Source organism: Gallinula chloropus (genome assembly GCF_964237585.1).
Source record: "Gallinula chloropus genome assembly, chromosome: 1".
In the NCBI taxonomy this organism is placed as follows: domain Eukaryota; kingdom Metazoa; phylum Chordata; class Aves; order Gruiformes; family Rallidae; genus Gallinula; species Gallinula chloropus.
Window position 1 is genome coordinate 19,369,027 of NC_140085.1, and position 16,531 is coordinate 19,385,557.

The following is a 16,531-nucleotide window of genomic DNA, read 5'->3' on the forward strand; positions in this document are numbered from 1 at the left end:
GACACACCTGAGTGAGAAGTCACAAACTCCCATTTTTTAGGAGGTAGAAGTTGGGCTCCATTTGTTTGGTGAGGACAGTGGTGAGGCACGAGGATCAGGAATGTCTCTAAAGGATCTTCTCTTAGGAAGAAATGAACTGGTGCTTGGTTTTCACATAGGAAATCATCAAAAAGGAAGAGAACAAATGATCTGCACAAAGTGCAAGCTTCCTGTCGGTCACAACTGCCTTCTCAGATCCAGAGAGCAAGACACTGAGAGGTTCATCCCAGGACTGCATCCAGGCTTCTGGCCTCTCCTGACAAAGGAGACATCCCAAAAGGCAAACCATCACTCAGGGAAGGGGCAGCAGGCAGAAAACCTCGGAAAGCCCAGTTTCCCCCCTGGAGCTCAGGAGTTAGAGCTGTACATTCCTCCTCCTCCATCTACCTTCTCTGTCATGATCTCAGGTCAAACACCCTCCAGAGGTGAGGCCTCTTACAAAGTTGCTGTAGCTAAGCATGGCAAGCGTGTAACTGGTAGCTGTGTGGTCAGAGCCCTCTCCCAGGAAGGGGGAGGTCTGAGCTAAGTGTTCTCCTCAGCCTGGAGGGACCATGAAGCACTCTTTCCACCAGCCTAGTCTGCTCTACCCCACATGGCATGGCATGGCAGGGCATGGTTTAATACAGTATGTCTGTAACACGAGTGAAGAGCACCTCCAAGCTTCTGCATCCCGAGGGCATGACCTGGACACGTCCCACCGTGAAGGCTGGGTGCCCGCTTCTGGCACCAAACACATTGAACACAAATGCCAGTCACGTCACAGACTGTGCAGAGGCTGAACCCTCAGCTCAGTGTCAGACTCTGCCTCTTTACCTGGTTTTAAGTTTTTCAAAATTTTCAGAGTGCTTCAGTCATGAAGAAAGCGAGAACAGCAACTCTGCCGCCTTCACAGTGGAAGGAACAGGGGACATGCACTGTCTCACATGCAAATAGTCCTCTGCAAAAAGAAACATTTTTAGGGCTGGATGCTCTATGGGCAGAAGGTGCCGTGAGAGGATCATACATGAGAGTGGGAGTCTCTGGAAGTTTTAAGCAATGAACAGCTGAAGAAGTTTCTATAGAGCGTGTGGGAGCCAAGGCTTTTCACAGACATATCATATGTCCACAGATGGGCAGGCTTTCACTAAAACAACAAAACTCAAATTAATTGAAGCAACAAAAGTCAATTTCATTGGAACCGCAAAAATATTTTTCAAAAAAGCCCAAACCACAAAAGAACTTATTTTCCCTTGCCCACCCACACTCCAAGTCTAGGCTTCAGAGCACTGAAAATTCTACCACAGCTTCCCACAGAGGAATTTATCTGAAAACCAAACCTGCGTACTTCACCCATGCTGTGACACAGAAGGACTCAGCTCTCAGAGTGTCCCAGAGAAAAGGAAGGCTGTTCTCTAGCTAAGTGTTTATCTTGGAAAGCAGAGAGCAGCGTTTCAGCACCTTCACTAGGTCATGTTTAGGTCTTTTGCATGAGTTTGGCACTGGTTAATGGTTAGGGATTACGATCAGGACACAGATCTCCTCTTGCCCAGGAAAATAACCATGAAGATGAGCTGAGTCATACACGTTCCCTGGCCCCATGAGCTCTGAATTTGTCTTGCACCAAGCAAGACAAGTTCAGTGGGTGAATGTGTGCTCCCGTTGCTGCTGAGATAGAAATTAGGCTGGTGTTTGGGGCAGCACCCCAGAAGATGAGATTTCACAGTCCTGAAGACAAAGAAGGAGTGGATCTTGATCCCCAGGACTGCTGGGTGTGCATCTGTAACTGCTGAGCTATCATTTAACCGGTAAGAAAACAAAAAAATCCTCTTCCAGCAGCATTTTCAAAGAAAAATAGTAGCTGCTGCTTTCTTCACTGATTCTGCTCTGGGAGTAGCTGAGCTATTCAAGGAAACCTGGGAAGAAACACCTACCTGGTGGTTCCCAGTCACACCTAGCTGTGAGCCAAGGTACAGAGGAAGACTGAGCTGCCCACCAAATTGAGGTGACACTAAGGGACAAGTGCCAGCTATGTGACGTTTTAGAGGATCACAGTCTGGGATTCAGTGCTTACCATCCTGGTTAGATGGTACTCCAGGTGCCTCAGATCTGCACCCAAGTCATGGCCCCCATGAAAGAGAAATGCTGTATGCTCTGATCTAAAGCGGACAAAAGGCTGAAGTAAACAACTCTCATGTATGCCTTATATGGGGTGGAGAAACCCCATGCTGGGCAAAAAGCAGTGAAGGATAGAAGTGAAATTACATGGAACCCACAGAAGGTGTTTTTCTTCATGGCAGGCCTCAGCTAGAGCTCCCAGGGGAACCTAAGCTTAGGCCAGATGGTCTTTACCCTGTAGGACTAGCTCCTTTGGCCAAGCCAAGGGGACTTCCACATTTGTTTTCCTTGTGCGTGCTGTGCCACCCCCAGAGGCAGAGCACTACTTTGCGCTGGGGCTGTGGCTCACTGGCCATCCACTGTCAGAAAGCCCCTGTGCTGGGAGGTGAAGGACGCACAGCAGAAGCACGGCTTTAAACACATTTCTTTGCTGGCTGCTGTCAGAGTAAGAGCTCAGAGTGAACCCTGGACAACTGACAGCAGGGTCAGCTGCATTCCTTCCGTGGAAGGACTCCAATGAAAAGTACTGATACAGGCATTCCCACGGGGTACGGTGTCTGGTGCCTTTGGGCTTAACTGCCCTGATGCCTGTACCTTGCCGTGCTTCCAGCCGGCTCAGGGGTGCGGGAGGGCGCTCCCGTGGGCCAGGGCAGCACTGCCCGTGCCCACTCGCTGTCCTTTATTTCTGTGACGAAACCATCATCTGCGTATAAAATGGACCTGCGCTTGCCGAGCAGCGCTGATGAGTGCCATCTACTGATAATTAAACACACGGCACCGCAGCGAAAGAGCGGCAGGTTCGCCCATCGATCCAGTGATAGATGGCAAACGGCATCGGCAGTACGATTCTCCATGGCTGCCAGCTCCCTTGACGTTACGGAGTCGTGGAGCACCGTGTCGTAGGCTGCCAAGGCTTGCTTCTGCCCCAAGGTCGTTTCTTAAAGCTTCATCAAGCAGCATTTCTTCAGGGATGTGCTGGGTTGTTTTGAAGCTGCGATCTTTGCTGCAGTCTTCTGGAAAAACAACAAACAAACAAAAAAAGAACCAGAGCGCAAAACCCTCCAGGGACCCAAACAAACAAACAAAAAAACCCAACCAAAATTTTGGCAGGATTCGACTTGGTAGAATGTAAATGACCATTAATACATTTTTAGTGTTAATGTAAGTGCTTGTATCAACTGGAAGCTGCATTGCTTAATCAGGCTAGTAGCAATTAAAATGGTAATTTTTCTGTACTAGATTCTGCTTGCAAATTTTACTCAAGTAAAACTCTTTGAAGTTAATTGGAATTTTGATTAAAGGCTCCTGGATCTGGGTCTCCGAATTTGTACTAAGGAAGGTTCAATATTTGCTTTGGTTTTCTGCTCATTGAGTTCACTGCAATATGTGAGCGTGACTGTACAATCAGTCGTAACAAGAACAGCTCCAATAAAGATTGCTGTAATCGAGCTCTTGATATACTTTAGAAAAGGGGTTTTTTATCACAGGGTGGCTTTTAAAGTACTGCTAAAACAGGCTGCAAGATCTGAGAAATGTGATTGCTTAAATTGTTTGTCTTAATTATTTCTAGTCCCTATAAATGGTTTAATAACATTCATTTAACTGTAATTCAGAATTTGGGATGGGGTGGGATAAAGAGAGACCTTCTTGTTCTTCAGGTTTTGGTTGTCAATGCAAAAAGCCCCACTTTACTCAAATGACATTAGTAAGCTGAAAACTAACTGTGGTGTAGCATCTTTAAAAAGTAACAACTTTGTCCAAAGTGTTGAAAAATACCCACCCCAAACCAAACCAACCAACCCTCTGCAACTAAAAACCAACAACACAAACCCATAACCAAACCAAACCACCCCCCAAACAGAGCAGACCACACCGAGACACTTGGTAGCATTTTCTGAACAGTAAAACAAGCTACAAGCGGTGTGTTCCAGTACTGAAGAACCAGGGGAGCCTTGTTGCTGTAGCAGCATACAGCCCCTGTGAGGGAAGGATGACCTGCACAGAGAAAATCCCCCATAAAAAAAAAAAAAAAAAAAAAAAAAGAGGAAATTTTGTTGTGTCATGGGATTTGCCTGGAACTTTGAGGCATGATGATGTCATCTTGTGGACAGATTTCATCACTCATCCTTCCAGGCAAAGCAGTGCCATGCATTTCCAAAAGCTGCGACATAACTGATGCAAATACTGCTTCAACTTCTTTTGGGTCAGTTGCTGGTGTGAGAAAAGGTAAAAACAGAAAGGAAGAGGATAATAGCGCAGAAATTATGATGTCAGGCATGTGCGTTATTGTTCTTAAATTATTTTTATGAGTATTACAGCTTGTCATCAAAACACAGATTGATATGGTTTGTATTCATTAACGAAGTTCATTTAATTAAAATACAAATCCTTGACCTTAAAAAGACACATTAAGAACTTGTAAATACCCTCTACTAAGAAGTGCAACAGTTTATCAGTAATGGATTTGCTCACAAGTTTGTCCTGACTGTGGGATTTGTTTCTTTTCTTTTATCCCAAGGTGGCCATCGGAGCACATTTTCTTCCATTTTCCATTTCAGCACCACAGTAATTGGATTCAGGTGCAAGGAAAGGGATTAAATCCAGGCTGTTGCAGTTCAGAGGAATGTTCTGATCTTCTTTTGTTTCTAGTTTTTCTGAAGTTCTTCATTTTGAGATACAAAGTAAATGTTATCTTACATACTTTTCTCTATTTGCTCTAAAACATAGAAGCATGAGAAAGGAAGGATTATAAAGATCAAAGCCTTTCTAATTATTACGATGTTACAATACAGTACTAAATCCTTGAATATTCAACGGTTTTGTTGTTACAGAGCCAAAACTAGGTTATAAACTGATAGGTCTCATTTAATGGTTAGCTCAACAATCATAGAATCACAGAATCACGAGGTTGGAAAAGACCTTAAGTTTATCGAGTCCAACCGTTCCTGTCCTATGCTAAACCATATCCCTAAGTACCTCATCTACCCTTTTTTAAACCCATCCAGGGATGGTGACTCAACCTCCTCCCTGGGCAGCCTGTTCCACATCCTGACAACTCTTTCAGTGACATTTTTTCCCCTAACATCTGATCTGAACCTGCCCTGGCGCAGCTTTGTGCCACTTCTTGTCCTATCTTCTGTCATAATTCTCAACAGTGAACTTTGGGTTCTTAAGTGACTGTGGCAAGAACAGGCACCCTGCCAGTTACAGCATCCGCATGTATGGATTTGGTATGTTGTGTGAAAATCAACAGTCTCAAACTATATATATATATATATATATATATTATACAGCTCTCACTGTAGACTTTTGTGCAGTATTTGCCAAACAGTAAGGTCCATCCCATGTCAGACTTTGCATACAAACAGCACCTAGAGACAGGCAGTCACAGTAGAGGAGCCATTGAGCACGGTTGCGGGAGAAAAGGTGATGCACGTGTAGAATTAAATCCCTGCTGATGAAAAAATGTCCCAGGGGACTTAATAAATAAATAAAACATGTTGTTCAATGCAGTGGTTGGGAAGCAAAAGCCCATTTCTGCTTACAAGATTGGTGCAGAAAGGAGCCTGGACACCTCTGTGCTGAATGCCTGCTCATTACGCTCATACTTCTTCCTGCCGCAGCCAAGCAAGCGTTGGCTCCCTCGAAGAAGGGGTCACAGGTCCTGCCTGTTTCAGTACGTCTAAGCGTTACATGGGTGCTATAGTCACATAATCCCTTTGCATTTCATGAGAAGGCACCTGAAGCGGGTGCCGACTACACCGCGTTTCTTCCGCGCTAGTCCGTGCCGCCTGCCTCTCCTGCCGCAAGGCGGGGGCACCTGCTGGTTTCCCTCCCGCCGCCGATGACAAGCGACCGCCGAGGGCCATTCCTATGGAAAACGGTCGTAGAGACCGCGCCGGCGGCGGCAGGGCTTCCTCACGGCGCCCCCGCCCCTGCAAGCGCCGGGGTGTTGGAAACCGACGGCTCTTTCCGTGAGGAAAACGGAGTGCCAACGGAAAGCTGGCTGCGGGAGAGGGGAGGCCGGGTGCCGGCCGCGGGTGCGGCGGAGCTGCAGCAGCAGCAGTCGGGGGCTGAGGCGGAGAGGGAGGCGGGGGCGCCCCCTCAGGCAGTTCCCGCCCAAGCCGCGCTCCGCCCACACGCGCGCGCGCGCGCCGAGGAAAACGTTGCGCAGGTTCTAAAGCGGGGCGGGGGGAGGGGGCGCGGCCGCGCGCGAGGGGGCGTGTGAGGGGGATCGGCGGGCAACGGCCGCCAGTGGGCAACGGCCGCCGACGGGCCACCGACGACACCGCCGCAGACACCACACACACCACACACACACACCCCCCCCGCCTCCCGCCGCGCTCTGCACCAGCCGCCTCCCCCCTGTCGCGGGTCTGCGCCGCTGTCCCGCCCGCTGCATGGAGCTGTCGGCCATCGGGGAGCAGGTGTTTGCGGTGGAGAGCATCCGCAAGAAACGCGTGCGGAAGGTGGGCTACGGCGGGGCGGGCCCCGCCGGGCGGGGTGGGGTGGGGACCGGACCGGGACACCCCCCGCCCCTCTTGCCTCGCACAAGCGCGGCGGGCGGGGGGTTGGGGGGGGGGCGTGGTGGTCTGGCGCGCGGAGCTCTCGGCATTCTCCCCCGACCCTCCCGTCCCCCCGCGCGGAGTGGCTGCCGGTGCCGCCGGGGTGGGGGGAGGGGAGAAGGCCCCCGAGCTGGGGGAGGGACACGTGTGCTGGGGGGAGCTGGGCGGGTGGGCTCTCGGGGTGGGGGGTTCTCCGTGGGTGGGGTTCTGAGGCTGGGGGAGAGTGGGGGGGGGGGTGTCCGTGCTCCTGCCGAATGAGCGCTGGCGGCAGCCAGCCGGGTTCGGGACGGTTGGGGACTCGGTTTCCCCGGCGGTGACAACGCGCTGTCCCCACGCGGGTGCTGCGAGTATCGACATGTAAACACGCCGCGTGAGGAGACCTTCTGGTGGGAAGTACCTTATAGGGCGGTGTTTTCAGGCACCGGGGAGGTGGTGATGAGCCCCGGTGAGGCAGATGACCCCGGGTCTCTGGCACCCAAGCGCTTTGCTTGCTGTGCTGTCACGTAAAGGTGGCTGCAGCTGCAACGGGGGCACTTGGAAAGGTGGTCAGCTTCTGCCATGCTTTGGAAAGTGCTTGACAAGCCCCTCAGTATAACATTAAAGATTTTAATAGTTGTACACATCGCTTGTGGATCCCTCAAATGAGGTTTCCAGTAACTGAACTTCATTTTTTTTCTTTCTGCTTTTTAAATCTCAAATAACTAGATAACTCTGAACTTGAGCTGTGAGCTACTGTTTGCTTCGGTCAAAAGGTTGAGTGATTGTGATGGATGGAACAATGTTTGAGTAAAGCGTGTAGTGACTGGCAGGGAACATGCCAAAGAGATGGTTCACGGGTTCTGAAATATTGTATTCTCTCTGCTTAAAAAAACATAAATTCCTCTGACACTTGCTCTTGGCATACATCTCCCTCTCATGTTTATGAGTGCTGACTTCTCGTAGGATTGCTTGTAAAGGCAGGAATGGTTGCAGTCGTACTTCCTGGTTAGCCCTGTTAGGCCTCTGCAGAGGTGTGATCCCAAGCTCCTGGTAATTCAAGCATATATACCCCTGCGTGCCCATTTTCTAGGGGGAAAGGTGTAGCAGTTGCAGCTGAATGCGGAAGTGGCTTTGTTTTGAAAATAAAGTGATGGGAAATGAGCTTTTCAGTTCAGAGCTTAGTCCTGATGATTGGTTGTATCTCTTACTGTAGCCCTTATTTGGTTGCAGAGTTCACCAGTTTTCTTCTTCCTTTTTCTGTCCTTAGGGTAAAGTAGAATACCTGGTGAAGTGGAAAGGATGGCCCCCAAAGTAAGTTGTGTTTTACTTGTCTTTTATTATTTTTCTTTAATATTCAGTAGCAACTTACACTGTTGCTCTGCAACTGAGCATGTCATTCTCAATGAGTAGCCTTTTGGGTCTCATTTCAGCAATGACAAACAACAGCAAGAGTAACAAACCAAAACTCTGTATCTGTTTCTGGAATGGCAGCTGAGGGATACAAACCCTGTGCCAGTCTATTGTGATTGGTTTTGGCCACCACTTAAATATTCCATTGAGATGCTTTCTAGATACAAATGTTTTTAAATTCCTGGTGAGCTCAACAGGGAACCTTGATTCTTCTGGGTTGCAACAAGCTCTGGGGTCCCCAGGACAAGAAAGACGTGGGGTTGTTGGAGCAAGTTCAGAGAAGGGTCACGAAGATGATCAGAGGGCTGGGGCACCTCTGCTATGGACACAAGCTAAGAGAGCTGGGCTTGTTCAGCATAGAGAAGAGAATACTCTATGGAGACCTAATTGCAGCCTTCCAGTACCTAAACAGGGCTACAGGAAAGCTGGGGAGGGACTGTCCAATCCCCCTACAAGGGGATTTGAACTAGGTGATCTTTAAGGTCCATTTCAACCCAAACCAGTCTGTGAGTCTGAACTTTGAATGGCGTCTGATTTTCTGAGTTGGCACCAGGAGGGCCCCACATTAGTTTTAGGGCTATATGCAGTATTTTGAAGTAGAAAATAAGTTGATGGTCTTGTCCTACTGCTTTCCCTCTGCAGTTCACAAATGAAAGGGGCAATGTTACAGCTTTATTGATTGTAGCCAAATGCAGGTGATCTTTGTCCCTTGAAAATTACTGCCATGCCTTTGTTTCCTTGTCCTAAACCTTCTGTTATTCTGAGGCCCTTTTCTGCTTTTGCTTTGGTTGCTACGTTGCAAAAAGAAGAAGAAGAAAAAAGTAGTGTTGGTGTGCACTGTGTACAGATACTGCTCTTATTAAAATGCAGCTGCCTCTGAAGAAGAGTGATTGCTCTGTGCCTTGACAGTATGTAAAATGTGTTGAGATTAGGTAACTGGAGAATGTTACTATGTTAGCTAGCCGTCTAGTAGAACAGCCCCCTGGCTAACCTGTACAGGGCCCTGCCTTTGCTTTTCAGTTTGTAACTCTGTGTGTAGGTACACAGTGCGCGTAAGTACGTACACAGGGTATGACCTGACATGTGCAGTGGCGCTGTGTGTTGCTACGCAAAGGGGGCTGCTTGTCCTGGTTCATCCTTGCAGTTGGAAAGCAGGGACACACTAGGATATGGTCCTGAGAGATTGTACCTGGCATCCAAGAAGCTGAAGTGCCTTCCTGCGTGCTTAATCCTTGTGCTTACAGGGCATATGTGAATATAAGCAGCTTCCCTTCCCAGTTGCTGGTGGGAGAGGTTGACTTTGTTCTTGACTGTAAGTACTGCTGTGTGAGCGTCACCTTGTGCACTTGTTGAGCACCAGTTGCCGTGGGCCACTTCAGCCTCTTAAGCAGCCAAGCCTAATTTAATTGCTGCTAGAGACTGGGAAAATGTATTTGTAGGCTCTGAGGCACCATCCCCTTTTGGCCAGAATAAGGATGTTTGTCCCATTCTCCTTTCAAAAAATGCATCTAGGTCCTTCTCTCATAAAGTCCTTTGCCAAGAAGGTGGGCTGGGGCATGGCGTAATGTTTTCTTGGACAGAGCAGCCCTTATTCCTGCTGCTGCCTTTCCTTGCTCTGTGCCTTGGAACTCGGGGAGCCAAGAACTCTCATTTGGGAATTAAAAGCATCTCGTGCCCAGAGAGCAAGGGGATGTCAGGGTTCCCTTCCTTTCACGTTGTGACATGTCCAAACACCTTCCCTCTTCCCCCAAACTCCAAATCTGAAGAGCACTGATTTTTTTCCCTCCCTCCCCCATTTGAACCATTCACTTGGTGGTTTGAGTTGCTTAAAAACAAGATGCTTTCAGCATTGAACTCACTTCAATATAAGCAGCCTCTGTTCCTTGTTTCTAAACATACATGTTCCTGTAATGGCATGCAGCATCACAAGCTGTTTGCTTCCAACATACTCTGTTTTCTCATCCCACGTCATATTTGTCTTCATTCCCCTCCAGAACCTTGTTGCATTGCCCTTTGTAATCTCTGTACCAGTATCCCATCCTTCCCATTGAAGGCTCATGGATGGGAATAAGGATAGGTCAGTAGTTGCTGCTTTACCACGTAACTGATATTTCACCTTTTTTGGTTTTTTTTCCTTGTTAATAAAAAAAATCTTAGTAGTGCTTTGCAGCGTAGATCATTTCTGGATTGTACTGCAGGAGTCAGGGAATGGAGGAGTTACAATCTGATTCTAGCTACAAGCTTGTTTACAACTTGTGTTGGAGTTAAGAGGGGAGGGGGAAGAGGAGGAGTAGAAGGAGGGGGAAGGAAGATCATATGATCTATGTTTTCCAGAGTGGCTGCTCTCTGCAGTTCTGCTGCAGCCTGGGCTGTGCATACCCGTATATATAGCTCAGCGTGCGTGTGGCAAACTGAACCATGGGGTTTTTTATATGCAGTGTTTTGCCACTGCAGTGAAGCCAGAAACTGAGCTTCAGAGGAAAAGGCAACACCCACTGGTTGTTGGGTTTTGTTGGGTTTGATTTTTTTTTTTTAAAAAAGCAAATCCCCTTTCTTCTCCTGCCCATGAAAAGCAATTTGGTGTCTTTTTTCCCCCCCGTGTGTTGTTATTTTTCTTAAATTTGTAGAATGAGTGCCAGAATCCCTGCAGCTGGGAGGAAACCTTCCTCTGTTGAAACAGCATCTTGGCTTTGACAGCTCACAGTCAGGTTGCTGTAGGAGGCTTCAGCAAAGGAGGGAGGGATCAGCTGGTTATGAAGACATGACTGTTCTTAACTCTCTGATGTACCACCATGGGATATCTGAATTTTGTATTTTTGTTTCTCCCTTTTACAAAAGAATTGTATGCTCATTTCTAGAACCCTTCTACAGGCACGCTGCTATATTCCAGTACCTTTCTTCTGTCTGATGGAGAGATGAAAGGGAAAAGCACACCCCAACCACCTTCCCTGTGTACCTACATATGCATGCATTGCATGCCCTCAAGAACAGCCTGTGCTTTATCCAGAGATGTAAACATCCTAAAATGTTTCCCCCTGTTCAAAGGCACGAATACAAATGCACCTTTGCCCACCTCCATGTGGCTTCTCTTTGGCCCTCCTTCCCAGGGGCTGGGAGGGGCTTTTCCTCCAGGCCCTGGACCTCACATGCCAGGAAAATTAATGCTCTGAGGCATTTGGGGGTTCAGATTGCCTTCTTGCCTCTGAGTTTGTATGGTAGAGACATGCCACCCACCTCTTCTGGGCAAACACGACCCCTTAGAAGCAAAGATGGTATGAGAACCACCTTGTGATCCTTTCACCTTCCACAGCAGGAGTGTTTGGCTGCCTCTCCCTGATACTGTCTGCCATTTTCTTCACCAGTTTTGGTGTTGCCTGCTGGGTGGGTTCAGTCCTTTCCCGAGCATCTGACTCCTGTCACAGCTCTGTGGCAATCAAGGAGGGAGGTGGAGCAGTGAGCAACACCGCTCACGGGCTACATTCAGAGCATGGAGCTTATTTTGAGTGGTTTTCACAGCCCTGACCACAGACCCGTTAGGTTTCCTCCCGCGCAGGTACAGAAATACCGGTGACTTGTGCTAGAGAGAACCAACCTGCAGGGGAGTCAGGCAGGCGGAGGAGTAGCTGGAAAGTCGCCATCAACTTGCCTCAGGGCCCAGGTCTAAACATGTTTAGTTGAATGGCATCAGTGGAGAAGAATTAAACTCTTCTTAAATAAATGCTTTCAGCTCCAGTGATTAGAGGTAATTAATAATGAGGTGAGAAAGCATACTTACTCTTTGAGTGCTCTAAATTAAGAGAGACCTAATTTTTGGAAAGCTGTGTCAGATCAGACCGCATCTCATTGTTCCACGGGGTTTGTTGGATTTGAGGGAGTGCTGCAGATGAGACCTGTTGAGGCAGTGACTTCAAATCAGTTTGTGAGTGTCCGCACAGGCTTTGCAAACAGCGTGGAGGGGGCCCTGGGGAGGAAAGTCTTCCCTGTTCTCCTGCAAAGAGCTGTTTGATGCTTGGCCCTGCCTGTTTTGGGAAGGAGAGGTGGTGTCTGTGGGAAGTGGGGAGGGAATGGCTGGGATTCTTTAGAGCTCTCGCAATGTTGTGGCAGACCCCACCGACCCTTGTGAAGATAGTATCCAGGGCCGCAGCAGGCTGATAGCAGGCCTGCAGAGAGAATGCTTCAATAAAGTATTGTTTACTTTATATTCCTTGTGTTTTCCTTCAGATACAGCACATGGGAGCCAGAGGATCATATCTTGGACCCTCGCCTGGTAGTGGCTTACGAAGAAAAGTAAGGGTGCATGTTCTGTCTCTCCCTGGATGCAGGAAAAGGAAATAGTGTCTTTTATTTCATAGTGTTCATAAAGTGCCCCTGTTGTCCCCACTTCATGATCCTACTTGATCTCTGTACTCTGGTGTTGGATGAAGTGGACAAAACAGGGTTAAAGCAGCTTTGATTTCCATTGTTCAGGAAATGAGGCAAAGCACAAGTAGCGCTGAGCCAAAGAGCAATCAGTCTCGAGTTTTAATCAGGTCCAGTGCTGGACTGGAGTGATGCAAGGTGATAAGTTTCTCTAACCCATCCTTGATCAGCTGAGTCGGAGAAATTCCCTTACTGCAAGGCTTTCACTCCTATAAGGAGCAATTCTGGGATGTCTTCCAAGCCCACACTGGTCACTGTTGGGTTTTAATGAAGGAAATGAGGGAACTGTGCTGTGAAATGTAGAAGTCCTGACTAGTTTTTGTGCTGTGGTATTTAGTACATGGTTTGATTTGTGTTCCTTTTTCACAGGGAAGAGCGAGACCGTGCATCGGGGTACAGGAAAAGAGGCCCCAAACCAAAGCGCCTCCTACTGCAGGTAGCCTCTTGCTCTTCTGTGTATTTCTAGCTCGTGAGCTGTGCTGCTCCTCTGCTCACAGGCGGGTGGAAATGGTCTATTTACTGTTCATGGACAAAACTTGACATAGAAGCTAACACAACAACTCAAAATCAGTGGGTAGGCAGATAGTGTTAACCTATTAGCTGAAGAGCCAGCTAATTTGCCTTTAAAAACACAAAACAACCAAACCAACAACAGCTCTTCCTCCCTGAACTAGGATTTTATAAACTTTGGGCTTGGGTGGTTGCAGGTTACCTGATTTGCGTGCTTTTTTAATTAATGTTGGGCTTGGACTTTCTGTCATGTTAAAGGCAGCTTCTGGTTGGAAGTGGAGTTCTCGCATGCTTTGGCTGTTGCCCAGCAAAGCAGCCAATCCCAGGCGGAATGTATTAGGAAGAGTTTAGATGGCAGTTGAAGAGGTGAGAGGAGTGCTGTAGAAGCAGCACAACGTTTTCTAGCTCCTCTAGACGTTCAGGGACTGAACAAAGAATAGTTCTGTCGCTCCCAGGTAGGAGCCCTGCCTGCATTATCAGATTGCCGCTCCGACCTCTGTGTTGATGTCTTGGCAGCGGCTGTATGGCATGGACTTGAGGAGTGCCCACAAGGGAAAGGAGAAGCTGTGTTTCTCCCTTGCGCGGCGGTTTGGAGGAGGAGACAGTAACCTGCCAGGGGCCAAGCCAGGGCAGGCAGAGTTCTCAGAGAAGACGGGGGGAGCAGTCCTGCCATTCTCTCTCCGGAAGCAACGCAAAAACCAGAAGTACCTGCGGCTGTCAAGGAAGAAGTTCCCCCGCATGGCAAGCCTGGAGAGCCGAAACTGCAGGCATGAGTTCTTCCTGAATGATGCAGTGGGCCTAGAGGCCAGGCAGGGCCCCGAGGACTGGGAGGCCATGCAACACACCAGCAAAGAAGGTAAGGCCAGACAACTCTTGGCTGTGAAGTTCTGGAGCATGCAAAGGATGCTCTGCATGCTTCCTCATCCTGAGATTGTGGTTTAGGTCAGATCCTCAGAGCAGCTCCCACTGGCTCACATTGTGGCCATCTTGTCTGCAAGCTCCTTTCCTGTTGGATGAATGGCACAGATTAATCTGCTTTTTTGGTGCTGTTGCCTCTCTGTAGTCCTTACCAGTGACACCCCTCCCAGTGTTAGAAAACATGCGGAAGTTACTGCAAGTTACTCCCCTCCGAGAGCTTCCTCCCAGCAGAGGTGACATGCAGGTGTGATAGTGATGAGCGCTGCCTCTGTCCGCACGTGTCTAGCCCGCTGCTCTGTAAAAGGGGCTTGGCTGGCAGTTGACACACTTGGACACCAGCGTGCCTCTCATAGTGCTGCTCTGAGGAGTGTACAGGAATGCCACCAGGAACCCACTGCGCATTCCTCGGCCCCCTCCTTCCCTTTCCTCTCCACACCCCACATCCTCTAAAAGCTTCTTGCTATAGATACGTGTGAGGGGGATGAGTGAGATGAAGCGAGATGGTAACTCCTGCCTGATCCCACTGAGTAGGCAGCACGAGTGTAAGCATGGGAGATGTCCAAACATATCTGGCATTTTGGGAGGGGGATCACGTGCAGGAGGGCTGTGGGATGTCTGTGTTGCTCTGAGTTACCAGGGAAACTCTATCCCTGTATTATTAGAGCTTCTGAAGGCGTAGCTTTTCTAAGGAGTGGAAAAACAGGTCTTGTGCTACTTGTAGTAGCTAAGGGAATCCTGTTACTCCTTGCTAGCAGTAGCTGTTAGCCAGGGTGGGTTAGGTTTTTGGGAGAGGGCTCTCTTCTGGGAATCAATACTATGCCCCCCTTCCTGAGAAGGATTTGAATGGTGTCCAGAATCCAGGCAGGCAGCAATGGGGGTAGCAGAGAGGAACCTGGTGTTGCATCCTGGCAATGAGCAAATGTGTGGGGTTGCTTCCCCCTAGAAGCTCTGGGCTTTAAAGTACTCAGAGATCAGAAGAGTGAATGACACTGCAGAAATGCAAAACTGTTCTCCCCTTGACACACCACCAGTTATTGCTGGAGGGGATTGGACTCTGAGGTAGAAGTAGGCACCCAGGTATTTGAGACAGAGGCTGGGAAATACACTCTTAAGGAGCCCTTGTTCCTTGCCCATGTTGGGAGAACAAGGTGTATAATGACAGAGAGGGGGTATGCTTTCCTTCCTCCTTTCTGTATTGCTGTGGCTGCCTCTGTGCATTGAGGGGAAGCGAGGCTTTGGGTGGCAGAGGGACTGATAATAGTTCTTACAGTGAGAAAGTGCAGGCATGTCTTTGTTTCTTGCATGGAGCTATCCAGGAGCAAAAAGAGGGTATGAGAAAGGAAGTGCAGCCTCTCCATGAAGCGTTATTGATGGATTTTTTGAGAGGATCACACCCAAGCTCTGTGGCTGGTGCAATACAAGGAAGACCCTCCATTTTGGTTCCCTTTGACTCCCATAGGAGCATCTGAAGAGTGTGTGTAAGAGCGTGTGATACTTGACTTATCACAGGACAGGGCATTTACAAGCAGGTGATCTTACACCTGGATGAGTGTGCTGTGCTGACACAGAGCTGGGCTGAGATGGGGTGAGAGGTATCAGGGAATTGTGGATGGTTAGATGAGCTGGGTGGTGGTACGGGGTCTTCTGACCTCTGTGTGGACCACTTCGATGCTGGTGTGTGTCTGAACATCTTTGCTGCTCTCCCCTTTTCCCATTATATTCTGCAGTGATCTTCCCTGTTCCCTTAGCCTCCGAGGGGAGGGCTTGGCCATGCTTTTTCTTGCCTTGTAGGTGCAGACATGGTGCAGGCTCAATTTAGCCATCATTTGTCAGAAAAGAGGCCCCTTTTGCATCCTTCCCTCTCTCTTCCTTCCTTCCTTCTCCCTCACCCACTCTCTCTCCTCACTAACACACTCTTATCTGCCTCTCCTTCTGCAGCAGATGTGGATGGCAGTCTCCCTTGGATTCCCACTGTGCCCCCCAGCGAAGTGACAGTGACAGACATCACGGCAAACTCCATCACCGTCACTTTCAGAGAAGCACAAGTGGCTGAGGGCTTCTTCCGAGACCGGAGTGTGCAGTTCTGAATCGCTGTTTTCAGTGCTCCCCAAAACCAGTGCTTTTAGGGTGGGGCTAGGGAAGGATTATTTTACCCCTTAAGAAAAAAGAAAAATCAAAAATGTTTCCTCTTAAAATGTTTACAGAGACCCCTTTTTTTGTTCTTCTCCTTTTTCCCCTTTCAGATACGCAAAAAAGGGCAGTGTGTGTGTGGGGGGGCATTTGTCATTGCTTTGTCCATCTCAAAAACTGACAGCCCTCTCCCTGGCACAGGCTCCCCTCCTAGACATGAAAGCAGTGAGCTGAACAATTTGCCTTTTATCCTGCTAAGTGGCAGCAGCTGCATTTGTGGGGAGAGGGCATGTGGAGGTGGAAAGAGAGATGGATCTCTAGCCTGCTGCCTTGTTCTGCAATTGATATCCCTTGGATAAAGATACTTCTCTGTGCATTGCTCTTCCCACCTTCCTCCTCCCTCTCTTCCTGCAGCAGTGAGAGGCGATGGATCCTACCTGTGTAGATAACTCCAGCCTGTTAAGACT

At 48.7% G+C, this 16,531-nt stretch overlaps 1 protein-coding gene across 2 annotated transcripts; it reads left to right on the forward strand.

The window, feature by feature from the left end:
- The first annotated feature begins 6,355 nt into the window (after window positions 1-6,355).
- CBX7 (chromobox 7) lies at window positions 6,356-16,182 on the forward strand. Of its 2 annotated transcripts, none has more exons than XM_084279162.1 (6): window positions 6,356-6,602; window positions 7,945-7,988; window positions 12,309-12,374; window positions 12,876-12,942; window positions 13,533-13,872; window positions 15,873-16,182. In XM_084279162.1, exons 1-6 carry the CDS (start codon window positions 6,534-6,536, stop codon window positions 16,019-16,021), a joined length of 735 nt encoding a protein of 244 aa, XP_084135288.1. In that variant the 5' UTR covers window positions 6,356-6,533; the 3' UTR covers window positions 16,022-16,182. The 2 variants fall into 2 exon arrangements, with proteins under 2 accessions (XP_084135288.1, XP_084135289.1); XM_084279163.1 differs by having other exon boundaries at window positions 15,876-16,182.
- The last annotated feature ends 349 nt before the right edge of the window (window positions 16,183-16,531 follow it).